The sequence below is a fragment of the Sesamum indicum genome, linkage group LG11, assembly GCF_026168435.1.
Source record: "Sesamum indicum cultivar Baizhima isolate 11 linkage group LG11, ASM2616843v1, whole genome shotgun sequence".
NCBI lineage: Eukaryota > Viridiplantae > Streptophyta > Magnoliopsida > Lamiales > Pedaliaceae > Sesamum > Sesamum indicum.
In genome coordinates, this window is record NC_142667.1 from 15,842,823 (window position 1) to 15,867,917 (window position 25,095).

General features: G+C 35.8%; 4 protein-coding genes and 1 non-coding gene across 5 annotated transcripts; 3 read left to right on the forward strand and 2 right to left on the reverse strand.

Annotated features, from left to right (window-relative positions):
• The first annotated feature begins 3,282 nt into the window (after positions 1-3,282).
• Positions 3,283-5,113, forward strand: LOC148785140 (uncharacterized). Its single transcript, XM_088875880.1, has 7 exons — positions 3,283-3,476; positions 3,572-3,667; positions 3,911-3,979; positions 4,175-4,318; positions 4,394-4,630; positions 4,811-4,909; positions 5,012-5,113. Exons 1-7 carry the CDS (start codon positions 3,396-3,398, stop codon positions 5,111-5,113), a joined length of 828 nt encoding a protein of 275 aa, XP_088732006.1. The 5' UTR covers positions 3,283-3,395.
• Positions 5,114-7,159: 2,046 nt separating this feature from the next.
• On the reverse strand, positions 7,160-9,564 carry LOC105174712 (transcription factor AS1). The gene is made up of 2 exons (XM_020697632.2): positions 9,393-9,564; positions 7,160-8,370 (listed from the first exon to the last, which is right to left on the reverse strand). The coding sequence occupies exon 2, from the start codon at positions 7,944-7,946 to the stop codon at positions 7,344-7,346; it is 603 nt and encodes a 200-aa protein (XP_020553291.1). The 5' UTR covers positions 7,947-8,370; positions 9,393-9,564; the 3' UTR covers positions 7,160-7,343.
• Positions 9,565-12,822: 3,258 nt separating this feature from the next.
• LOC105174451 (receptor-like cytoplasmic kinase 176) lies at positions 12,823-16,254 on the forward strand. Its single transcript, XM_011096563.3, has 6 exons — positions 12,823-13,421; positions 14,012-14,340; positions 14,658-14,793; positions 14,925-15,067; positions 15,208-15,331; positions 15,531-16,254. Exons 1-6 carry the CDS (start codon positions 13,364-13,366, stop codon positions 15,983-15,985), a joined length of 1,245 nt encoding a protein of 414 aa, XP_011094865.1. The 5' UTR covers positions 12,823-13,363; the 3' UTR covers positions 15,986-16,254.
• Positions 16,255-16,909: 655 nt separating this feature from the next.
• On the forward strand, positions 16,910-16,982 carry TRNAK-UUU (transfer RNA lysine (anticodon UUU)). Its single transcript has one exon. It is a non-coding gene; the product is annotated as a tRNA-Lys (tRNA).
• Positions 16,983-19,690: 2,708 nt separating this feature from the next.
• On the reverse strand, positions 19,691-21,806 carry LOC105174452 (expansin-A6). The gene is made up of 3 exons (XM_011096564.3): positions 21,494-21,806; positions 21,076-21,400; positions 19,691-20,377 (listed from the first exon to the last, which is right to left on the reverse strand). The coding sequence occupies exons 1-3, from the start codon at positions 21,645-21,647 to the stop codon at positions 20,068-20,070; spliced, it is 789 nt and encodes a 262-aa protein (XP_011094866.1). The 5' UTR covers positions 21,648-21,806; the 3' UTR covers positions 19,691-20,067.
• Between the last annotated feature and the right edge of the window lie 3,289 nt (positions 21,807-25,095).

A 25,095-nucleotide genomic window follows, 5' to 3' on the forward strand; every position in this document is an offset into this window, starting at 1 on the left:
TAGAGTAACAGATGGTAAGTATCTGTAACATTTGAAATATTGTCTGAAATATTTATCTTAAAAAGCAAAAATGGCAAGAATTTAAAATAATACACACAGAATCCGCGCCATTTGAGCATTCTCAAGTCTCAACACCTAAAAATCGTGTCCTTTTGTGAGCATGATATAGCATCCACATCCAAATTCAGAACATGTATATATATATAAATGGCGGAAGCATTGTGGCTGCACACAAACACCCACCCCTCCCCGTCCCCCTCGAACCGAATGGCGGCGCCTCACTTGGAGAAGAGAACTGAGTGTGAAGAAGCTACGGAGATGGCGCGGGTTCAGGAGCCAAATGAGCAAGAGGGTTTACAGAAAGAAGCGTCTCCCACTCCCACTGATAAGGTAGGGCTAGCCTTTCAAACTTGATCATGGACAGAAATTTCTTGGTTTTTTTTTTGAAATCGTTGGGTGATAATCTGATGTGGGACGGATCTATCATCCATGGCAGTGGTCAGAAGAGTTTGAGTGTGATATCGTAAATGGAGTACTGGCGCCGGTTCCGCTATCTGTTGTACCCCCGCAGGAATCTGGATTCATGGTTCATGGGGTATATATGGCTGTCTACTGTTGCTCTCTTTTTTTCTGAATGTTGTTATGCTTTTTCTTATATATCCTCTCGATCTGAAAACATGGTGGATGGCCTCATCGGCAATGCTAAACAAGAACAGATGATGAGGAATCAAGATGTGAATTTCTTTCTCTAACATTGATTCTGTGCTTGTTTTTTACAGGAATTGAGCAAGGCGCCATCAAGAAAAAGACTCCGTGGATCTCCATCTAAGGTTGTTGGTGCTACAGAGGTAATTTTCGATCCTTTATTTTTCAGTGATCCCAGCCACGCAGGGTTTATTTCTCAAGTTCTCTGTTGTATTAATACTGAATCTGCACATATGCACAACATGGTTCCCCCTTCATGATTATCTCTTGTGCAATTTGTTTCCAACTTTCTACTATTTCAGTATCATGAAGATGTTTTATTTAAACGCATAGCAGCAAGCATCTTCAAGCAAAAAAAAGCGTACAACTGAAGGAAATGGGGAACTACTCTTTAAACTTTTCAAGTTTGCAAATGCTGGTGAACAATATCTCCTGGAGGTCCATCAGGTATACATCTCCAACCATGAACAGTAGAAAGATATATATTAGACATGAGTGAGAATAGGGAAGTGTTAAATATAGTTATAAATCTCTAAACTGACAGCAACTGTTGTTTCTATAACTAATTAAATCAAGTAAAAATCGACTTCTAAATCCGTACGTATAACTGATGCAGAGTTACGTAAGATCATGCAGCGAACGCTAACTAGTAAAATATATGTACGTACTAATTTAGCGCATTTGTGTACTTACCTTGTATTTTATATTAAAGATGTTAGCATGTATATGCAGGTCAATACAGGCGGTATTGATCGATGGCAATTGCTAGTGCACGAGGCAAATAAAAGATGGAAGGTGGGAGTATATGATCTTGCACAAGGAGACCACATTGTGATCCCAGTGTTAGAAGATCCTACCCCTCTTCTATTTCACAAGAATTATCAATTATCATTACAAGAACGTCTCGTTGGATGGACGGTGGAGAAGAGGAAACGCAGCAATGGCAAGGAGGACAAGGTACGTACTTAATTTCCTTACCTTTAGCATAACATTTCTTGAAAATTAGTTACAAAAAGAGGGACTGATTTTGCACATAAAGAGTTTCTAAACCTATACTTAATTCATTTTGACAGTTCTACTATCATGGGGGAAGACAGTTCCGGTCCTTTGTTGAGACGGCAACATTTATACTATATTCCAGTAAACCCAAGGACCTGAAACATACAAGTAACAATGTAAGTTCACAGGAAGAAGAAGCTGTTGAAGCAATGATGAAAATATCATCTTCTGAAGCTTGCAACAATGATATTGCAAACTCAAGTAATATAGTGAAGGAGAATAACAATTCAAGTGCTGATTTGGCAGCAGGCAGAGAGACTGGAAACAATGATCAGGAGAGGGACAAGACTGATGAATTAGCTCATGAGGAGATAGAGAATGAGTTTGTAGATTATAATATATGTGATATTTTTGAGGATGAATCTCCACAGAGTATGAATGAAATACTTGGGGAGCCAAAACACCATGTTTGCTAGTTTTATTAAACCTTTTTTTTTCTTTTTTGCATTTCTCAACAATGTACAAGTTGGTATTGATAATGAAGTTTCATTTCATTTTGTGTACTTCATGTTGTTGATCCCAAACTATCTAATTAATATATATATATATTATTATAGTATCTGGTTAGCATTAATTAAAGAGAACGCTTTATTAAAAGATGCGCTATAAATACACGTCAAAAAATCAAATTTTGCGCCATATAATGTGTAGACGTTAAAAAATTCAAGTAATGCGATATTTATGCATACGTTAAAATTTTAAAGTATAAGAATGATTTTGGCCGTATTTTAACTATTTAAAAAATCAAATTTTGCACCATATAATGTGTAGTTGTTAAAAAATTCAAGTAATGCGCTATTTATGCACACGTCAAAATTTCAAACTATAAGAATGATTTTGACCATATCCTAACTATTATTGAAAATAAATTTTAAGCTTCTACTACTCCTTTTGACCAATATACAACCTACTCTAAAAACAGCCATAATATGAAAAGGGCTTCAATTATCTTCTCGTTCTTCTTCTTGATTCTGAGATATTAATTGAATAAATTAACATAAATATTGTTTAAACTTGGACAGGAAAACCCAGGTCTCCTAATCATTACAGATTGCTAAATAATTGTTATATCACATACGAGGTAGATTCTCAACATTTTTGACTCGTAAAAGGCGCCTTTAATAGAAAATCTGAAGAATAGATATTTATCCGTCATTATATGGTAAATAGCTGTATTTATAATGAAAACGTCTGACCATCTCTCTTTTTCTTTTGTTCGGTCAAAAGATAGAATTTCAAAAACCCAATCAGTCAGTGCTTTAATCACAAAAAATCCAGACGTCTTTAGTAAATCTTGAAAATAAAGTAATTTCAAAACGGTAAAAACCCACGTTTTTAATTTCATAGATAGCAAGTCTTCATTACATTGTGCAAATCCCATAAAGACGTGCACATCCAAATGTTGACGACAGACAGCGCGGAGTGGTTCTATACTTGTGTTCCCCGTCAACGAGATGTATATATATGTGAACCCGGCCACTCTTCAACCTTCATATATACATGAACTGAACACTAAATTTGTCTTCAGTTAATTCGATTTAATTTGAGATATTAAATACATAATTTTCTGTCTTCGGACAACTATAGTTTGAAATCTTTGCTAATTTCAAGCACCCGGCCCGCTGGAGAAAATGGCTACAGGCGATAATAATGCACATGGAATTACCGGAATGGAAATTCAGCTCTATCAGCCACAAGGGTTTTCTAATGAGGTACTAATTTAATTACTTGAACTGATCTTCTAAAACTATTTTTGTGGCTGTTTGTTAACGTTACATTCTAACTTTGATGCCTTGGCGGATGATAGGGGTTGGACAGAGTTAATGAACATGATGATGTACTGTCTCCTACGCCCATATCTCAATGTAGACAACCAGAAACTGGAAACGAGAAACTTGATGAGGTTGTAAGTTCCTTCTAATCTTTAATATATTCATATGTGTAAAGCAGTAAATAGTGATAAAAGTTTACGTATGTCCCGTGCAAAATTAGTGATCAAATATCTACGAAAATGCTAACGTGCATTATTAGTGCATGAATCCAAATTCTAATTTTGCATCTTGTGTTTTTGTTTGTAGAAAGAAATTTAAAATATTTTCAGCATATAAATCACAATAATGCTTTTTTTGCTTTGGATTATATGCAGACACCAGAATCCAGTAGGGGGCAGTCAAGTAAAATTGGACAGCATCAAACTGTATCCGGAACTGTGGAGGTCTCTCTCTCTCTCTGTCTCTCTCTATATATATATATATCGTTTTTTAAATTTTTTGTTTTCCCAATTGCTTTTCATTATTTAATGGATTCATTCATAATTCATTTCTCAAATTGATCTTTGTTATCTAGATGCATAACGTCATATCTGATTACTTATTCTTAATGTCTTACATCAAGATGTTTTACATTGCAGGAGCAGCAAACCTCAGCCAGAAAACCTTCGACAAGAAAAAACCGTATACTAATTACGTCTAAAGTTCTAGGAACTAAGGACGTGTTTTTCAAGGTTTTCAAGTTTCCTGGAGACGAAGAACAATATGTATTGGAGATGCATGAGGTATCATTTATTGTTTTATTTTCCCCTTGAAATTCTTGATTCTATTTTCTAACATATGATGTGTCCCAATACCAGATTGAAACAGGCGCCATTGATAGATATCGGGTGGAAGTGGGGAAGATCGAAGCAACGGAGCAGAAATGGGGTATACAGGTTTATGATCTTGAGACTGGACAACACATTGTGTTCCCAATGACAGAAGACTCCAGTCGCCCTAAATTCCTGAAGAAGTATCAAATATCGTTACAAGAGCGCCTGGAAAGATGGACAATCGAGAAAAGAGTCCGCATCAACAGTGGGAAGGAGGAAACGGTATACCTATAGATCTTAACTAATTGCACTCAACATGCACAAATCTTGCACCATTTAATGTTTTCCAATGCCAGAAAAATGAAATCAGATTAGTATATATTTTGTATGAAACTTATATAATTTAAACAATTGGTTTGCCTTTTTCTCTGCTCATTCGATTTATACACGATTTTTGCACAGTTCTATCGACACTGGAGTAGAACATTTCGGTCATTCTTGGAGGTGTCGGGGTTTATCCTATACTCGTGTGAACCAAAAGACTTGCAGGCTATAGACCAAGTAATTCCACCCTCCAATTCTCTTTTTTATATATACATGACTTAGTTTTTGAATGGTATCTAAAGTGGTTTTACATCCAAATATATGATCTGGTTGTTGCAGGAGGAAGAGGCTGTGGAGGCTATCATGCAAATATCTTCTGCAGAAGCAGATAGTGCTCATAACAATGTTGATGTACGGTACAACGAAGATGGAGGAGAGTGAATGTGCAGGCTGAATCTCGAGGGTTATTTCTTTAAACGATTTTTAGGGTTAACTGGAAATCTGTAATCATATATAATTTATGGAAAATGCAGTTTGAATCTTCTATCACAACTTCTCAAATGCTTACTATTATTTATGTTATTTTTATTTTGACAAATTATAGATATAGTTAATTATTCACTCTTTAATGGTGAATTGGTGATCATCAAATAAAATAAAAGAATATATACATCCCTTTATGAAATGAAAAAATTGTAATAAGAATATATATATCCGGGTGGCAATTTTAATTTTGAACGAATTCATTTTAGTAATTTTATCCTATAATTTTAAAAATTTTGCACGTTGCAAACAAAATGACCAGAATTTACTAAAATTTTTAAACAAGTGCACGTAATTGAACTGGTTATGTGCTTGTCATGCACACTACTTTTTCCTCCTTTTTTTTATCCTCAACATGCGAATATATATAAAGTTAAATAAGAAAATTGTCAAAATCAATTTAAACATGATTAAAATTGCTACCCTCCTACCAACATGACCAAAATTAAATTGCAAACTCAAGTGATATAGTAAACGAGAATAAAAGTGCTGATTTGGCAGCAGGCAAAGAGACTGGAAAAAACAGAGAGGAGAGTGAGAAGAGTGATGATGAAGCTAACGAGGAGATAGAGAATGAGCTTGTAGATTATAATATATGTGATGATATTTTTGAGGATGAATATCAATGAAATATTTGGGGAGCAAAAACACCATGTCTGCAAGTTTTATTAAACCTTTTTTCTTTTTTGCATTTCTCAACAATGTACAAGTTGGTATTGATAATGAAGTTTCATTTCATTTTGTGTACTACATGTTGTTGATCACAAAGTATCCAAATTTATATATATATATATATATATATATTATTATAATATCTGATTAATTACTATTAATTAAAAAGAACGTTTTTATTCAAAAATACGTTATTAATAGAAAAAATAGTATTTTTAATCCCAATAAATTAAGCTCATATCACTATTGATCCCGTTCATTATGGGATTAATTTTTTGTCCCATAACTTACAAAAATTAGTATTTTGGGTTCTTAAATTATAGACAAAAAAGTGGATACGGACCAAAAGTGTTATTTTTTATAAGTTATGAAATTAAAAGTGCTAAGCCCATAATGAATGGAACGAAAAGTGAACTGAGTTTAACTTATAAGACAAAAAATATTATTTTCACTTATTAATACATACATCAATCAGTTAAATTATGCACTATATATGTGCAGATGTCAAAAAGTTCAAGTTATGCGTTGTATGTGTGCATACGTAAAAAATTCACGTAATGTGCTATATATGTACAGACGTCAAAAAGTTCGTTGTATATACACTCATTAGAAAATTAAAGTAATGCGTTTTGCATGCACACGTCGTGTGTGCAGACGTAAAAAATTCACGTAATCTGTTATATATGTACATACGTCAAAAAGTTTAAATAATACGCTATATATGTACGACGTAAAAAAATTCACTATATATATACTTGTGAGAAAATTAAAGTAATGCGCTTTGCATGCACAGGGCAAAAATTTCAAACTATAAGAATGATGTTGACTATATTCTTTTATTATTCAAAAGAAAATTTAACCCTCTACTACTCCTTTTGACCAACATAAAGCCTACTCGAAATCTCCTCCTCTACTAAAACACCCACAAAGCCGAAAGGGTTTCAACTTTCAACTATCTTCTGTTCTTCTTGCTTCTGAGATATTATAAATTGACATTAAGACTAACAACTCCCCCTTAAAAGAAAATGAAAGGTAACTGGTCATAAGATGAATCATGTATAGTGCACCAGAGATCGAATGCTCCCTTACATTCTTGTGAGTCTCCTTATAAGATTCTTCAAATCACACATAGACGAAGAAAAAAGGGAGAAACAGTCTCAACACTCAATATAAAAAGCTAAAAGAACTGTCAGATTGTGGAAGATAGTCGCATTTGCAGATCCTGACCTTATTAATGGCCTTTCAAGCTCCTTCTCAAAGGAAATGTTCACGGGAGGATGGAAGATACATCCAGTTTTGGTTTTACACATGATCACATAAATAAGATGGAGTAGTTCAATGGCGTAAAAAGCTCTTAATAAGTAACTGGACTTATATAATTACTAAGGCAACAGCAAAGATGAACTACATGAATATGATTGCGGCAATCCATCCGCATCCCATCTGCGCAAGAAACTTAATTAGCAATTGATCTGCAATGCTGCTCGAGAAACTTAGTTAGCTGGAAGTGCTTTGCCGCCCACTGCTCAGCCAGCTTCTGCTCTTTAGCTTCTGCTTCTTTTCTCAATCCTGCCAACTGTTCCCTGTATTCAGCTTCAATCCTATCAAGACTGGCTTTCTGCTCTTCCCTAAGAGCTCTGACTTTCGCTTCTATATCCTCCACTTTCTCCCTCCTTCGGCACTCTCTTTCTGATTCCAATTGCAACTCCACCCTTTTCAGTCTCCAGGCAGCTTCTTTTCTATGTGCTACCCAAGCGCGATGCCCTTCTTCCAATTCTCTACAGCAGTCCATAAGTTCTGCGACCTGTGGGTTCTCTCCAACTGGAGCAATCCCAAAGGACCGCAAAATGCTCAAACTATGTGAAGTATTATCAGGCTGTAACCATGCGATTTCTGGCGCAGGTGGCACTATTGAGGGTGAAAGGCTTAAAGACACAGATGGATATGGTGGCCTAACGGTTGTTGTCATGCTAGAACTAACTAGCCATGGAGGAAGCACCTTTGGTGTGGATGCAGCTGGTGAATCAGTACGAAGAAATCCACCATTGGAAGTTTCCATTGTAATTCCGGTGGCAGAATGCTGTTTAACAATCTTCTCTATGAAGCTCTCTAGAATCTGATCCTATTTGCCCTGTTCAATTGCTTCTAAGTTTTGCTGTTTCTCCTTCTGTTGCCGATGCCGTTTCTTCGCCCGGAAACCTCAGCTGCAATTCTTTTCCACTTGTTGCCCTGCTTGGCTTGAAGATGAATAGCCAAACGTTGCTCTTCTTCTGTTTAAGATACTTCTTCACCTCTCCAAGCAGGATTAGCATCCTGGTTGAAGGGTTTGGTCATGCATTGCAGCACAGGGTGCCGATCTCTTTTCTTGCGTCATCTTGTTTCACATAAGCACGCAACAGAGCGTCCTCTTCAGGTTGGCACCACTTTTGCCTTCATTTCACATGCGAACACGTCTGTCCATGGCCTCGAACTGTTCGAGCTATCTGATAACATAAAGGAGATAAGATGATAAAGATAAAAAGGCATTGACTACATCCAATTATAGACAAAGGGATTTCATAAGTTCCTGCATGTAACTTGGATCTTGACAATTTTTAATGGAACAATCAACGGAAAACAAGCAACTGCTAGTAAGTTTATTTCTGTACTTACACACAAGTTTCAACAACCAGGAACATGGACCTATCTGCCCATTCAAATATTTAAAATTCAACAAAATTATAAGCTCTCCGGTCACTTCATTCAACAGAAAATGAAGTATAAGCCGTAAGCATTGTTGGGTTTCTCCTGGAAACCTTATCGAGCCACTATTGAAAGAGTGTGAAGAGCAAAAAGAAAAAACTGAACCGCACAAACACCGAGGAACAGAATAAGGAGTTAATGGCTGAAGTAAGACCACAAATATTTTATGGTGCTGACAAATAAGATAAGAGAGACTCAATGAGGAAATGTGAAAGACAGAATACAGAATGCATAGCAAGTGGAATTGTTGTTCGAATGAGAATGTTTCAGAGTGAATCTGAAACATTATTCAACTGAAGTACATCAAATCAAACTGCTTGTATTTCAAAAAAAAGAAAGATCAAATTCTCAAGCTCCCATAATGAAAAACCCCAAAGCAACTATTAAGACTATGGAAATACCACAGATAAGTTCACATCTGGTTATATATTTGCTTCCAGGTGAACATAGTGAAGAAACATATCACAGTTTCAGTAACGTTTTTCAAGTGGATAAAACATGGAGAATTACCAAACAGAAACACCAGAAACAAAAGAAATTTGGCCTTCTTTTATCTTCATCGTACGTGATACTCAATACAAAATATCATGAGAAGAACAGAGTTCACAAGTTTAAGAAGTTTACACAAAAAGATTCCATTTTTCTCAAAGCCAAACACATTTCATATATCATAATCAGATATTTGCATGAGCACACCCAAGAACACAAATAAATCAAAGAATAACGAATAGCAGATGAAAAAAAAGAAAAACAGCAAACAAACCTCAGAGAGAAACAGGTTCCTATTTCTTGTTTCCAGCACAAGGATGTCTATATCTACGGTATGAAAGAACACCGGCCCCCTGTTTTGTTGAAGGCTTGGAAAATGGAGATGCGGGCACAAAGGTGGAAAGAAGAGAAAAACAAAGGGCTTTTTCAGAGGTTATCACGCGAGTGGAGTAAAAGATTAAAGGCCTGACCCTTTTGAAAGGCTCTGACAATTACAACCCTCATTGGTTGGAGTCTGTACTTAAATGGCTACACACACTCACACACATTTACAGGTGTACATGATCGCCAGCAAACAGTACTTTCTTCCTTTATTCCTGGTGATGTAAAAAAGATAAAAAGAGATGAAAAACAAAGAAAAGAAGAAAAAGGGTTCAATGGGACAACGAGGGAGAAGAAGCAAAGAATGAGCCTGCAATAATTGGGAAATTCTGAGCGTAGAAAAGCATAGTTCTTTGCAACTATATATCATCATGGCATGGCATGTCACGGAATTGACGTTTCGCTGCCTTGTTTACATTTTCTCCTCTGCTACATTTCCATTTTCTGAAAACAACTGATGTGACTATACACCTAGAGTCTACTAGACCTTAAGTGCGACAATCTTGATGCCTTTGTTTTATTGCCAAGTGACATGAATGCCATGAGTAAGTGCATCATGAAGCAAAATATTCAATATATATACCATGTATTCTATCCCAGTGGGGTGGGGGTGGGTAGTCGGAGTTTCTGGGCACACGGGGACGAAAGTGAAGAAGACAGGACCTTACTGCCACAACTGCAGACCGCACTCTTCCTCTGTATTTGTCAGTGATGCGTTACGTCTGGTTCCGCCCTTCGTCCTCTCAATCCCCCAAGCATTTAATTACTTGGAGTGCACATAATAATTATTAGGGATAATATCATTTTAATTTAGCATAATTATATATAAATTTTTGTAATTTGAAAAATTGTATTTAGCATAGTATAAATATTAGATATAATTTCGCATAATTACACTAAATCTCATAAAAGAGGATGTAATTATTCCTAATTATTATATAGCCATTACTCCCATAAAATCCATTTATAACTTGCCATTGATTAATTATATTGTACGTGCATGTACCATTTTCCATACCACCACTGTTGTTGAAGTGAAAAATGTATTGAGTGGATTTTGATTGTACATGGCAGAAAAAAACATAACCATTTACCTCATGAGGCTGAGAGGTAGATGGTTCAGGCAGCTAGCTGGCTACTGTTTTCAGACTATGTAGAGATGGGGCAGACCTAATTTTGGAGGTGGTGGTGTGTGCGACAAATTCTGAAGCAATGGAGAGGACTGACAACCAATAAAAGTTTAAGTATTGAATCAAATGGATTATATAGTAAATATAATATACATATTTATCTTGTAATTGAATAATTAGTCATTTTTCTGCAAATTGTCCCAAGAATTCAGGGCCTCGATAATAGTAGAAGAAGAGTAATTAAGGACATGTTTGGAACTTGGGATTGAGAATTGAGGTACAATGATAGACTTCAGACCGCACACGGTGTAGGGTTAATTATAGATCAGAACCCTCTGACCCCTCGGCCCAACTCGTTATATGATTTGGGCTTTTCAACTAGGCCCAAATTCTGGCCTCCTGATAACAAAATTGTGATTGGTATTGGCATAGAAATAAGTAATTTAATAAAGAAGAAAGCAGAAGAAATCAGCATCATCTGGGCGGTTGTGATGGATAAGATTTGGTATCGTCATGCTTACTAGTTGGTATGTCTGAATAGCAAAATAACTCGTTTTGATATGTCTGATTAGCAAAAGAACTATTATTATAACATATATATATATATATATAGAGAGAGAGAGAGAGATAGCGTGCTATTTACATACTGAAATTTCAACTTCACAAGCAAGACAAAAGGTTGATGAAGTTAGTATTGGAAGAAGGGTTGTTGGTTGCAAGCTGTGGAGGTCCAAATTTTGAAAGGGGAGGAAGAGGGAACATAGTTGACACAAGTGCAGTAGCAGCTAATGATTTATTGCATCTACCGATCAACATCAGATGGAAAAATGGTGTGGCCGGGATTTGGATATCATCATTAATCATACCCATTTCAAACCAATATATATACATATGTAGCTGCATAAATGCAGACATTAATGCTATTCTTAATTCCTCTCACATCATCATCATAATGCCCTCCCAACAATTCTGCTACCCAATTTTAAGGTCCTTTGTGCCATAAATATTCCCTAGCTAATGCTATCAAATGACATTTTTTTTCCAAGTATCAAATTAATATATGTATATATATATATGTAATTATTGTAAAATTAGAATAAGTATTTAACACGTATTGATCCCAAAACTTAATAGTCGTCTAACAATATCTACTCATGACAGTCTACTGTAAAAAAATATTTTATTTATGATCTTTCATTTTAAAAGTATTTATAATTTTTTAACAATAAAAAAAATTATAATTATAAAATTTGAAAGCAGTTACTCTAATTTAAAGAAGCACTATTATTTTGTTGAACAGCATTAGTTAATTGAGTATAAATAGAGTAGCAAGTTGAATAAAAAATGAGGCATAGGTGGGGCGAATTCAAGTTTGTCCATATTCAACTTGGCCCCCCTCTCTCTACAAAGTCAAATATTTCAACTGCTCTTTTTAATTATTCAAACTTAACACTCATTAACGCCATTATTATTATATATCTTTCGATTTTCTTCTCTTTTTTTACTGGTTAAAACTTCATGATCATACATTTCGTGTTTAATGAAATTAAATGTATAAAAATACTAAAAGATCAAGAGAGTACTAATTACATATTTTAAGTATCGGCAGAGCTACCAACGATTTTTGCAATAATTTTGAACAGAAAAAATATTCCTAGTCACAAACAAATTATTAAATACCTCGAATTTAGTAAATAATTCAAGATTCCGTACACAAAGGTATCTTAATGTAGATTTCAAGACCATAATATGAGTTAACTTTAAGCCTTTAATAATCCATCATTCATGACATTATTAATTATATCTAATAAATAATAGTAGTCGTGTACTAAACTCATGGAGAGTCTAGTCTGGCACCTTAAACGGGGATTGTGGAGAACTTAGCATAAACACGCAATCCAAAAACTGTAAGCTGTCAGTTAGGTGCGAAAATTCTAATATAAATTGAGTCAGATTGAATCCAAATAAATTGTATAATTGACGTACTTAAATTTTCAATTACATAATTATAATTAATTTAATTTTGTTAAATTTGATTTGGATAAAAAAAATTTGTAAAGTAGTTGAAATTGCTTTCAAACTTAAAGTAAATCTATTAATCATCATTAGGGGAAAATAAATAAAAATTCTCCACTTTAATTTTGTCTCTCACTGGAAAGACAAGAATCAAGTCAATCTTTCATCCATACTCCATAAAGGTCTAAAGGAGGCTTCTTTACATATTGGCCCCGCAAGAACAAGAAAAACTTGGACTCAGGAAAATCCACCAAGCCTTTATAAACTTCCATTTTCCATGTAGGAAAAACCACCTGTTGATCATCAAGATTGGTTCCTTCATTATTTATTTTTCTTTGTGCGTGTGTTTTTTGCCCATCAAAATCTCCTCTTTTTGTGTTTTTTGCTCTCTTTTTAATGAAGAACATCTGGCTTAAACTTTAATAAGAGAGAGAAAGAGAGAGGTACTGACTACTTGTACCGTTGGCGGCTGACACCTAAGTTAGAGAGAGAGAAGAAGAAAAATTCTGAGGATTCACAACAGATCTGGGGCCGTTAGTGAAGTTTGCTTCATTTCGTTTGGGTCCCTGAACTGAGCAAGTTGTTTGTTCTTTGTGCATGTGCTGGGGAAAAAAAAAAAAATGGAAGCTTCAGGTGTGGGTTTGAAGTTGTGAGCTATTTACTTGAGTTATAACAAAGATTTCAAGTTCTGTTTGTTGGAGGCTTTCTGCGAATTTCGATGGGGATCTGCTTGAGCAATCAGATAAAGGCTGAGAGCCCTTTTCATACTGGGACAGGTATATATATATTCTGAATCATCTTTAACTTTTTTCTTGTATTGATTTGAAGCGGTGAACAATACTTTCATTTTTTATTTTCTTTTGGCTGAGAAATGAAGCATAGGATGAACCCACTCCCACTGTTACAATCTTGTTGATTTGTTTTCAAAGTACTGAAGTAGAAATTGCGACAGCTATATGAACCCATGTTGTTGATTGTATCATCTATATCATCCATTTTTGTATAATAATCGGCAATTGCGTTGTTTGATTGGAATTCTCAAGCAGCTGAAATTTTTGGTCGCTGCATTTTTGTCGAATATATATAAAATTCTACGCAGAAAGAATCAAATGGACTTGAGAGCGGAAGAGCTATACGGTAGATTTCCTCTTGGATGTTTTTCTATTTGTAGGCCACTGAATCTGATATATTATTCCATATATCATACGCGTATGAAAGATATACCTAGCTCCAAAGGGTTTATATACCTAGCTCCAAAGGGTTTATACATTCATTTAGAAATGCTTGGTACTAGTAATCTTCAATTTGTGCTGTACAATCTCGTGAATTTATGATATGTTCTGATCCTGATGGATAATGTACATAGGTGTGAATTCGTCTAAAATGGTAAGCGGGGATGGGACCGAGTTAAGTAATTCAGTCAGCAAGGCATCTTCTGCATCTGTACCTCCAACCCCTCGAACTGAAGGTGAAATATTGCAGTCGTCCAACTTAAAGAGCTTTACTTTCAGCGATCTTAAAGCGGCCACAAGAAACTTCCGTCCTGACAGTGTCTTAGGGGAAGGAGGTTTTGGTTCTGTTTTCAAAGGATGGATTGACGAATCTTCACTGGCAGCATCAAGACCTGGTTCTAGCATGGTTGTAGCTGTTAAGAGGCTAAACCAAGAGGGCTGGCAGGGGCACAAGGAATGGTTGGTATGTAAAATTCATCCCTATAATCTTTAATAATTTCCATCAGAAGGACGAAAATTTTGTTTTCTTGGAAGGTTGATCATGGATAGTTGTTGGTATTTTCACTTAGAATTTACTTAACTGAGTCAATCAACAAATTGAATCGCTCATTGCCATTAATGTCTATCATGTAGTAAAGAAACTCTTCAGTTGATTGCAGTAGCATGTTCGACGGACACTTGAATTTCCATTTCTGACTATTAAGTTTCATCATGCATAGATAGAGTTGTTTCACGTGTAAAATGATCTCCTTACTGTAAATGCTTCTTTTCTCATAACAGGCTGAGATCAACTATCTAGGGCAGCTTCGTCATCCTAATCTTGTGAAATTGATTGGTTACTGCTTAGAGGATGACCACAGACTTTTGGTATACGAGTTTATGCCAAAGGGTAGCATGGAGAACCATCTATTCAGGAGTGAGTTCAGCATTATCTGCTATAGATAGCCTAATATAATCTGTGTACATTTTAGATTGCTGTTATAGAAATATAAAAATGTTTTCAACCACCTGAAAATCTAGTGATAGAGTGATTCCATGATGAACTAGGAGGATCTTACTTCCAGCCACTTTCCTGGAGCATAAGGATGAAAATTGCACTTGGTGCTGCAAGGGGCCTTGCCTTTCTTCATGGCGCTGAAACCCAAGTAATATACAGGGACTTCAAGACTTCTAATATCCTGCTTGATTCGGTATGTATTTTCAGCATATGCCCCTCCCTTGCTTCAGAAGTATCATCGTAATTAAGCCTTCTTCACTAGAATAACAGTTTTTATTTGTAACTGGGTGCTTCCGATGGATTGATTTGTTATCCGTGCTTCTTGATTCACAGAACTACAACGCCAAACTATCAGATTTTGGGTTGGCCAGGGATGGGCCAACTGGTGATAAGAGTCATGTCTCTACACGAGTCATGGGAACTTATGGATATGCTGCTCCAGAGTATCTATCCACAGGTATAGATGACACGGAATTACCACCTGAAATTTCTATGTCAAGAAAATAGATAAGAGTTACTCTGCAGTATCATCCAAATGATGCTCATGAAATTAGCTCTTATGACTTATCCCCCAGGCCTTAAAATAGCAGTGCTTATTCTTTTTATCATTTGATTATATTTCTTTTCCTAATTAACCAAACTTCCTTGTATGTTAGGTCATTTAACTGCCAAGAGCGATGTATACAGCTTTGGTGTTGTTCTCCTGGAGATTTTAACTGGTAAGAAAGCAATAGACAAGAATCGCCCAACCGGCGAACATAATCTGATTGAGTGGGCAAAACCCTACCTGACCAACAAACGTAGAATATTTCGTGTTCTGGATGCCCGTCTTGAAGGACAGTACACAGTGGGTCGAGCTGTGAAGGCAGCCAACCTGGCTCTTCAATGCCTAAGCATGGATGCCAGGTCAAGGCCAAACATGGATGAGGTGGTAATAGCTCTGGAGCAGCTCCAGGAATCGAAGGACACTACTTTGAAAAATGATCAAAAGGACCACCGGCTAAATCGGCATAGCCAATCAAATGGTGGACCTAAGTCCTGTAGAAGCAGTACTGAAGAAACTCAAGCGGCATCGGCTTATCCCAGACCTTCAGCCTCTCTTTATGCATAAACTAGTTGCGAACTTATTGCCTAATTGCGGGAGAAACACATCTGTACTTCTATATTTCTGAAGCTTGTACAGTTTTTCCTCTTAATATTCTGTAATGCATGCATTTGTAAACTATAGAGTTATTAACTGCTTCACAGTTGCCGATTTTCGTGCTGTCTGGAAAATGTTCCAAGATATTCGAGCTCTGTTTTGGTTAACTGGAAACTGTGACTTAGTCCAAAGATCAAGATTTTGATGTTTTATTTATCTAAAGAATTTATGTTTGTGCGTGTCTGTGTGTTGGCTCTACCATCTCTGCACAATCACCTCACAGCCACAATTTCCAATCATCCTGCCAATTCCCTTTTGGAAGCAGAAAGGAAGGCTGACTGTGACTGGCTTAAGCTTTTCGAGGATTTTGACATTAGTAAACAGATTGGCTGCCTGCCATGATGACTATGAAATTGCGGTCAAGAGTAGAGTTGCTGGTTGTAAATCTTGGACAGGGGTGAAGGGTTCATGATATCAAGCAAAGAGATGTGTATTGATTTCTTTATTTTTGTGGGAGTAGGAATTAGGAGAGGAAGTTGTTTATTGGGCTGCGTAGACTTTGCTTCACGCTTGATTTCAACTCCAAAATGAAGTGGGAAGACATGGTCAAACAAGAATGCTCCTCACCTCATCCTCATGTTCTAGAAGTAAAGGTTGCTTTGGGATTATTGTAATGGTATGGGTTTTGACATTTGAGGTGAAACGTCGTAATCGCATCAGTTGCAATTTGAGACATAGCCACCAAAAGTATTCAAAGGGTCTCCAAGTGGATTAGTTGAAGATTAATCATCATAATTCTTCCACTTGCAATCATTCCGGATCCAGATTCACCAATTACATCTGTTGAGAAAATGGGAAGTTATTCTTATAGATCAGCTTCAGCACAACCGACAAGCCGTCTTAGCTCAGCCGGTAGAGCGCGTGGCTTTTAACCACGTGGTCGTGGGTTCGATTCCCACAGACGGCGAATTTTGATGTTTAGGAGGTGAATTGGTGTTTACCTATCAAACTGGGTTTATGGAAATGCTAAATTCCAAATTAGGGTGTTTTGTGGATGAGGAGGTCCAGTCCAGTCCGGTCTAGTAGAATAACTAGTCTTCTCTTGGGCCTCTCTTGAAAGCAACTCCAAATCATCAATTCTAGTATAATTTTGTTGGGCTTAATTGTTTATACCTTTCCATTTGCAAATCAAATCTCAAAGCTCAGTCAGAGTGAGCTTCACTATTACTCACAGTAAAAATTATTTTTGTGTTGAATTTTGGTATTATTATCAAATTGATACATCAGTTTTTATAAATAATCTAATTGATATTCGAGTCTTTTTGATAAATATCAGATTGAGTATACGAGTTTTTGCAAATACTTGAATTGAGTATACGATATTTATCAGATTGAGTATACGACATTTATCATGGTACATTCTATGAGTTAAAATGTTTAGTTGTGTGTGGAGGCGGACGAGGTTGCAATTGCATCCCCTTTCTGTTCTACCACCGCTTTTTATTTGTAAAAGAAGGTTTCGTTCTTCAAAGGCATTGATTCTACTTTTAGTTTTTCATACAAATATATATATCTTGTAAGAATCCTAAGCCCACGACCACATTTCATCCACTCAACCCTAACCTTTTCATCAATATAAGAACATATTCTTTGGGTTATGTTCTAAATTTCAACTCACAAATCTAAGACTTTGGCACCAATCCAAGTTGCCAAAAAACGCACATTTTTTCTCACAACTCGGCTGCCATTCGTTTCAATAATTGACAAGTTAACATGATGTCTTGTTATGACTATGAGGTCATGAATTTTAATTTCACTACTGGGTATTCATTATTTTAATAATAGTTGTTTGTTAGTTAGATAATTATAGATTTTTTTTTCTTTTTTAATGATAACAGTCGATAATTATAGAGTTGTAATGAATTTTACTAAATAGAAAGAGATGAAATAATGTGTGAGTGGGGATATTAATACAATTAATACTGCATTTTTGTTGATGGAGAAGTCTTAGTACTCTGAATGTAGTAGAGTGAATATTATATATAGGTTAGAATCATAGTATGAGATTTAACTTTATGAATGGTGTACAGGTAGGAAAGCCAATGGTCCTTTACATCCTTAATTTTAGGTGTTGTATGTAATTTTTTGGGGAAATTTTTGCTCGGATCAGGCTCAACCAAATATGAATTTAATTATATGGAAAATATAATACACTTGTCATGTGATTGATGTAAAGTGATCAATCACAGAATAAGTATGATGTGATTGAATTGATTCGACTAAATCAGGTTGGGACAAGAATTTTCTAATTTGGAGACTTAATTTGCAGTGGAAGATGAGGAATAAAATCCTTGAATTCTCTTTCTTCCTTGTTGGGGAAACCAAACACCATCTCTGACCACATTTCCCTTTGAGATTGACCAAACTACTTTATTTAATTAAGTCCATGCATGCATGTGTCCAAATATAGTTATTATTTAATTAGAGACGTAGGTAAATTGGGTTGAATAGGATAGCAGGCATATCAAACCACAAATAATTAATTAACCATCACAAATATCATAAAACCAATTTCGACTATAAATGAATTACTGCCATCAGTTGATGATATATTCACATTCGAGGCTTTGATATTCAAATGAAAAATAAATAATTGAATCCAATTAGTTTGAGTAGGTTCATCTTTCCAGTTCCAATAAAGGGAGGGTTGGAGTCAGCATCTAGTAAAGAAGCAATTAAAGAAACGGGTGGAGAGTAATGCGACTTTAAGTGTATTTGCAGAATGTAGCTACCCTAACTTTCCCTTTTTAACTTTTTCAGATCATTAGATATTGGGGTCAAGTTTCTGTGGCAATGGCAAAGAAATGCAGAGGAGTCGTCACATATCAAAACGCGTTATCTGCTTTAGAACCGACAACTTCATCAAAATCACTACCACTGTTTTTGCCCAAAAATAACAGTAATTATGTGTAATTAATCAAAGGTAAACAATGCATCTATATATTTGCTTCATTTTTAAGAAGGAAATAAATACTAAAGTAAATAATGATGGGTGGGTGAAAGTGAAAGGAAAAACAAGGGTAGATACATACATACATACATACATACATACATATTGAATGGGACAAGAACAAAGTTATGGCAATAAAAACAGAAAAAGTAGAGAAGAATTAGTGAAAGACATTGGCAGCAGAGCAGCACATGAATTTCTGCATGTCCACAATTTCTCTGACCCGGATCCACTATTTTATACCACCGCAATCAAATCAGCCGACTCTTATTTCTTATTTCTGGATTCTAAATCTTATAATTTTTTGTTTTTTAAAAAAAAAGGGCAGAATAGAAAGTTGGAAAGTGGAGAAGCAAATGGGAAAGTGAAGTGTTTTGGTGCATTGTAGTGTTTGGATTGTTTAAGATAGAAATAGAATGAAGATTGTTGTGAGGAGAAATGTTTTGTTATCTTGCCCAAACCAGAATCAATGAATCAATCAATCACAAAATCCATATCTGAATTAATAGCATTGCCCATCTCTCTCCACTTTTACCATTCTTGTCAAACTAAAAACACAAGGAATTAGGAATTAGGAATTAGCTCTTTTCTTTGGATGATTGGTCAATTACACCATTTCCATCAATTCAAATTGCACCAACACATAAAAGAGGCAAACTCAAACATTTTCATCAATACATATATATATATATATTATTAGGTAGTGAGGAGTATCCATTACACTATAGATAGTTCGAAGCTGCGGGCTACATTTCCTTTTAACTTTTTCCTGCAGCCTCTTCAGCCTCCTACGATGCCCCCTTTTTCCTTTTTTCTTTCAACTTTTTACCAACACAACTAAAAAGGTAAAAAGCAGCAAACCCATTTTCAAAGTGGTAAAAAAGACACACTTGCACACTTTTTTCTAACCCTATATAGTAAAAGTAAATTTCTACTCCCTCCCACTATATGTTTTTGCTTTTTTAAACCCTTGTTGTACTACTTTCTATCTTCAAATTTCTTCCCGGGAAAAAAGAGAAGATTTGAAGGCGGGACGTGGGTTTTAGACCCTGAAATTTTTGCCCACGAAGGTCTGCCCAAACTGCCAATTAGCGGGTGCCACGTTCATGGAAGTTGATTTGCGACCGTCGCTGGCTGTCACCCTAAATGACAGGGCCTGCCCCACTATATCAGCGTTGGATTGCCAATTCTGCCCCCAGTTGCGGCTCATGGGCAGCCACTGGGTGTTCGCACCCTTGATGCTCAGGCGCACGATGTCCCCTGCACCCCCCACGTTGGTGACCAGGACCAAGTTGAAGTAACGGAAACCGTTGATTGTGAATCTGATCCCACCTTGTTTTCTGCACGGTATCCTGTGAAATCCAAGACAAACACAAGCAAATTAAAAGAAACCCATCAAAGATATGTGCCGTAAGAGACCCTAAGTGGACCGGTAATTCCGGTGGCATGGACCATTTTTAGGCGCGGCTTTTAACGTAGGTGTGTGTGGGCCCCAGGCAGCGCGTGGGATACCGTGGGACGGGCTCAGGGTTTCTCTGAATTCGAAGCACGCCATTCCATATTACCCCGGCAACTATTACCCAGGCGTTCAATTACATTAATGCCCTCCTCATAGATACACCTCAAGGGACCACATAATTACCCTTTTTAATTAATGTAGTGTATATAATAAAGAGCGAAGGAGGGCACTCTATGCATCGTGCAGCAAGTGGGCCTACTTAACTTAAGTTGTAATATTAATTAAAAGGAAAAAGTATGGGGGGGCATATTAGTCAAGCCAATATAAGTTAGGTTAAAGGACAAGAATGCCCACGGTATGTGAGATGAGGCGCTCTGACAACCATAGTGGGAAATTCAGAATAGCATTACCAACCGAATAAAGCGGATAGCATGGATTCTGTCAGTTAAAGGACACAAAACTTCGCCAGATTCGGGCAACCACCACAAAAGATTGACAACCAGCAAAGACAAAACTACCCTCAAAAATTGAAATTAACCTTAAGACAAAGCATTTGAGCAGCTCAATATGCGGGCAATATGGAGAGCTTACCTGCGGAAGTTAACGGGGACGATGCCGGCGCTGTACTGTGCAATCTTGAGGAACATGGGCATGGCCAGATCAAAATGTTCTCTGGGGGGATTGCACCATCCGCCGTTGTCATTGGGCAGCGCGTAGTTCGGCGGGCAGAAATTAGTGGCCGTCACCAAAATGGACGGGCTGCCGGGGTTGCACCACTTGGGGTCCTGCGCCGCGTCGCACTTGATTTCGAAACAGGCACCACAGCTCAGTCCATTGTTGAACAGCGCCGTGCTTAGTGCTGCTGTGTTCACGCCGTAGCCTTGGCTGTACAAATTTCCGTACCCACAAGCACCACCTAGAGAGAAACACAGGAGAAAATGGAAGTTTTAGCAAAACGTACGTTTTTTCTAGTAAGTACGTTGAAAAAACAAGGGGAATGAGTGTTTACCCATGGTTCCCGAGGCGTCGCTGCCGCCATAGAAGGTGGCGTGAGCACTTTGCCAGGGGCCACCGGAATATACCCCGGGGATTCTGGCGTCGGAGCAAGTCAGGAAGCAGAGGATGCTGGAAATGCAGAGGAGCAACTTCATTGCAGCGAGCATTTTGTTCTTCCAACTCTCTCGACTGTGGATTTAGATTTGTAGAGCTGTGGAGCTCTATGGAGAGGGAAAGACGCAGCAGAGAGAGGGAGTGTTTCTAGAGAGAGAAAATGAAGGGTCGTTGGGATTTTGGGGGCGAATGGAAAGCGGAAGGGAGGTGGGGGGGTACTTATGGAGGGGAAGGGCGGGCTACTAGGGGAGTGGGACAAAGGGGCAGGGTCAAGTGCCTATTTCCCTCCCCTCGTTAATGTACCTTTTTACCCTTCACTCTCTCTCACATCACAGTAGATATGAATATGATACGAAATTATTTTTGTCTCCTCAAACACAATATTAAACATATAATACTTATTTAAATTATCTTCAAAAATAAATTCAAATATACATATTATCTCTAACACACACTTATTTTTTTTTCTATCTCTATTTCCATAAAATATAACAAAACACTCAGAAAACGAATCCAAACATTATGATAAGTATTTAGGGTTTATCAATATTCTAGTTTTTATTAAATGCCTCTACTTTTAATATTTTTTTTCTTTTAACTAAAACGGTCTTGCATAAAATAAGATATTTATTTCAAAGAAATAAAATACAATTATTTGATTAAGAGGGTATGCAACATTGGTGGTTCCTTTCCCTTCCGCCATACCAAAAATTCTAATAATAAAATAATAATAATAATACAACTCAAGAATTAAATACAATTAAGAACAACTGGACCCATTTTTTCAAAAAAAAAATAAATGAAATTCAAATGCAAAAAGGGATATAAAGTTCTGGGTTGGCCAAGTTGTCCCAACGATAATAGCTGACAATTGAGGGCATTTAAACCATCATGTTAAATGCAAGAACCAAAATCAATGGAAAAAATTCGAAAAAAAAAAACAATTTAACAAGATTTTCCAAATTCCACCAAAAAAAAAAAAAATTGAATACACTGTATATTCACCTTATTTACTTATAATTTCAATCATATAAACCACAAAAATAAGGATTCGATAAAAAATGTTACTCTAATTTTAGGGGATAATTTAATGATTTGTCCATCCTCATAATTATTTGATTCTACAGCTACCTAATTTCAATCCTTTATATATTGTTGGTTTTAATTATTTTGTTTCCACCAACTACCTATAGTAGTATATCTTGACCTGATTTTCATACAAATTTACATAAAAATACTCGAGTTGTTTCAAATCTATCCATTTCATACTAATAATATTTCGACATATTAATTCTTTGACGTTTATTTTATGTGCTTGGATGTCTCAAAGTATGTAACAAGTGGTTTTCAAGTTGGAAATGACAATAAAACTTACATATTTTGATTAATATAATAAAATAATATATATAAGAATCTTGAGTTTAGCGTCGGAAATCAGAAAAGTAGACAATTAAATTGAGCACATGCATGATGAGTTTAATGCTACATATCTTGTATTAAACGTAAATGGTATTTTTTGATTTAATTATAATCAATCATTGACGCCTCAACCCACTATTACTCAATTGCCCATTCACTTCCCAAATACTTTATCAGTATATAAGCGGATTATATTTTTTATTTTAAATCATTTATATATATACAATTATAAAATTATTTTAAGATAGGTATATTTTATTTTTATTTAAGTTTGATAGGCTCGATTTTTCAAATAAGTTCATTCATTGCTAATTTTGATTAAATGGGAATAATTATGTACGTAGATCGCAGACCAATTTAAACTAAGCGTTAGGGTTGGTTGGTGATTAAGATTAGGGCATTAGGGTTGGGAATACATGTGATGTTGGCACCAATATCGCTCCAACCCCTAATTCACACACGTGAAACTGTTTCGATTTCTCTCACCCACAATTATGATAGGTCATGACCGTACTCGATTTCGAATGAGTACTGCCACTTAATTTGTTGTTTCCAATTGAAAAATAAATTAAATTATTTAATAACGTAGTTGTAGAAGATTACATCTAAAGTAGAAGATACACTTAAGTAATTTAATAATAATAATAATGATGATGATTAAGGTATAGCATTTTTATTTAATGAAATGAATGATTAGTGGGGGAAGAGAGTTGATTTGGACGCAATTGGGGATTGACTTTTTGGGTATACGATTTTAGGGATCTCAACTCACATGCAAATATGCGACTTCGTCAGATTATAGTGTAATTACTCATCTTATTAATATATATTTCTGACAAACACGTCAGATATACTTTTAAATATATAATTTCATTTAATTATAAAAAGAATATGGATCAGCAATTCATTAATTAGAAATTACAATCATCATTAATTAACATCTTCTACATGCATTAGTTGACGTGATATATATATATATATATATATATACATTAAATATTAATAATTGAGAGAGGGCATGAATGATTAATATATATAAACACAGAATGGGTTATTTTAAGCAAAAGTCAATTAGCATAATTAATATATATAAACACAGAATTGGTTATTTTAAGCAAAAGGACTGTACTTTGGATTCCAAATGTTTCCGTACCACTTCTCATTAGCAACCCAAGGAATTAATGCTTCCTACTAATTACAACATTTCTTAATTTTTCCCACAACTTTGCTTGGTCGGTCATCAATTAAACCTTCTATAATAATAATCATAAAAATTAAGAAATTTGCTAATATTTTATGCTTTCCTCCAAGTTGACTTTCTTAGACAATATTTTCTTTAATTTTCAAAGCTTGTGCTCCTAATTAATGCATTTTAGATACTTGGTACTGTAGTATTTGAATACAGTATCCTTGAGAGCAATTTAATTGAATAAAATTGAAAGATAAAGAATAAATATATATAGAGAGTATTGATGTGAAGGTGATAAATCATGCATATTCATACACATACAAAAACAGAGGATTGCATGTATAGGTAAAGAGGGACATTGTAGATTTTGGACAAGAAAGCAGAATGAGACTTATCATCCATCCATACGCATTTTGATTTGGGCCATCTCCCTCTTTTTGCTAATGCATAAATACGTCTTCACAATCAATCACATGGATGCAAATGCGACTTGTCTTTTCTCTTTTATCCCCCCTTTTTTGGAACAGTTAAAATGCGACTTCTCTTTTACATACTAGGGGAGAAACAAGACAACTTTTATAAAGCTCATGTAAATAATCAACAGGATTATACGTAGAGAGTGCATAGTGTTAAAATGGAGTTGGGAAATATTTAGAATGGATGAAGGGGGGGTTGATAATTATATAGTATTAAAAATGGTGTTCTTCGAGTAGCGTGAAACCGTGTAGAAATAAATGGTAATGGCGCTGCGGAGAATAGTTTAGTGGCGGTGAGGGTGAGAGGTGGCGTGTGGGTTTTTTCCTCTTTGGTCTAAAATGGGAAAATGTGGGAGAACTGATTTGAAACAAATATGACTGCGCACCGAATTGCCAGATTCTGGTGTCAGGGGAGCA

What these genes read in the sequence shown, in the direction of transcription:
- LOC148785140 (XM_088875880.1), top strand. Translation starts at nt 3,396, where the DNA reads ATGGCTACAGGCGATAATAATGCACATGGAATTACCGGAATGGAAATT. An exon ending in CTGTATCCGGAACTGTGGAG is followed by an intron (nt 3,980 to 4,174) that starts GTCTCTCTCTCT and finishes TTTACATTGCAG; the next exon opens with GAGCAGCAAACCTCAGCCAG. An exon ending in ATGTATTGGAGATGCATGAG is followed by an intron (nt 4,319 to 4,393) that starts GTATCATTTATT and finishes TCCCAATACCAG; the next exon opens with ATTGAAACAGGCGCCATTGA.
- LOC105174712 (XM_020697632.2), bottom strand. Translation starts at nt 7,946, where the DNA reads ATGGAAACTTCCAATGGTGGATTTCTTCGTACTGATTCACCAGCTGCA.
- LOC105174451 (XM_011096563.3), top strand. Translation starts at nt 13,364, where the DNA reads ATGGGGATCTGCTTGAGCAATCAGATAAAGGCTGAGAGCCCTTTTCAT. An exon ending in GGAGAACCATCTATTCAGGA is followed by an intron (nt 14,794 to 14,924) that starts GTGAGTTCAGCA and finishes ATGATGAACTAG; the next exon opens with GAGGATCTTACTTCCAGCCA. An exon ending in TCCAGAGTATCTATCCACAG is followed by an intron (nt 15,332 to 15,530) that starts GTATAGATGACA and finishes CTTGTATGTTAG; the next exon opens with GTCATTTAACTGCCAAGAGC.
- LOC105174452 (XM_011096564.3), bottom strand. Translation starts at nt 21,647, where the DNA reads ATGCTCGCTGCAATGAAGTTGCTCCTCTGCATTTCCAGCATCCTCTGC. An exon ending in CGACGCCTCGGGAACCATGG is followed by an intron (nt 21,401 to 21,493) that starts GTAAACACTCAT and finishes GTTTCTCTCTAG; the next exon opens with GTGGTGCTTGTGGGTACGGA. An exon ending in GTCCCCGTTAACTTCCGCAG is followed by an intron (nt 20,378 to 21,075) that starts GTAAGCTCTCCA and finishes TGGATTTCACAG; the next exon opens with GATACCGTGCAGAAAACAAG.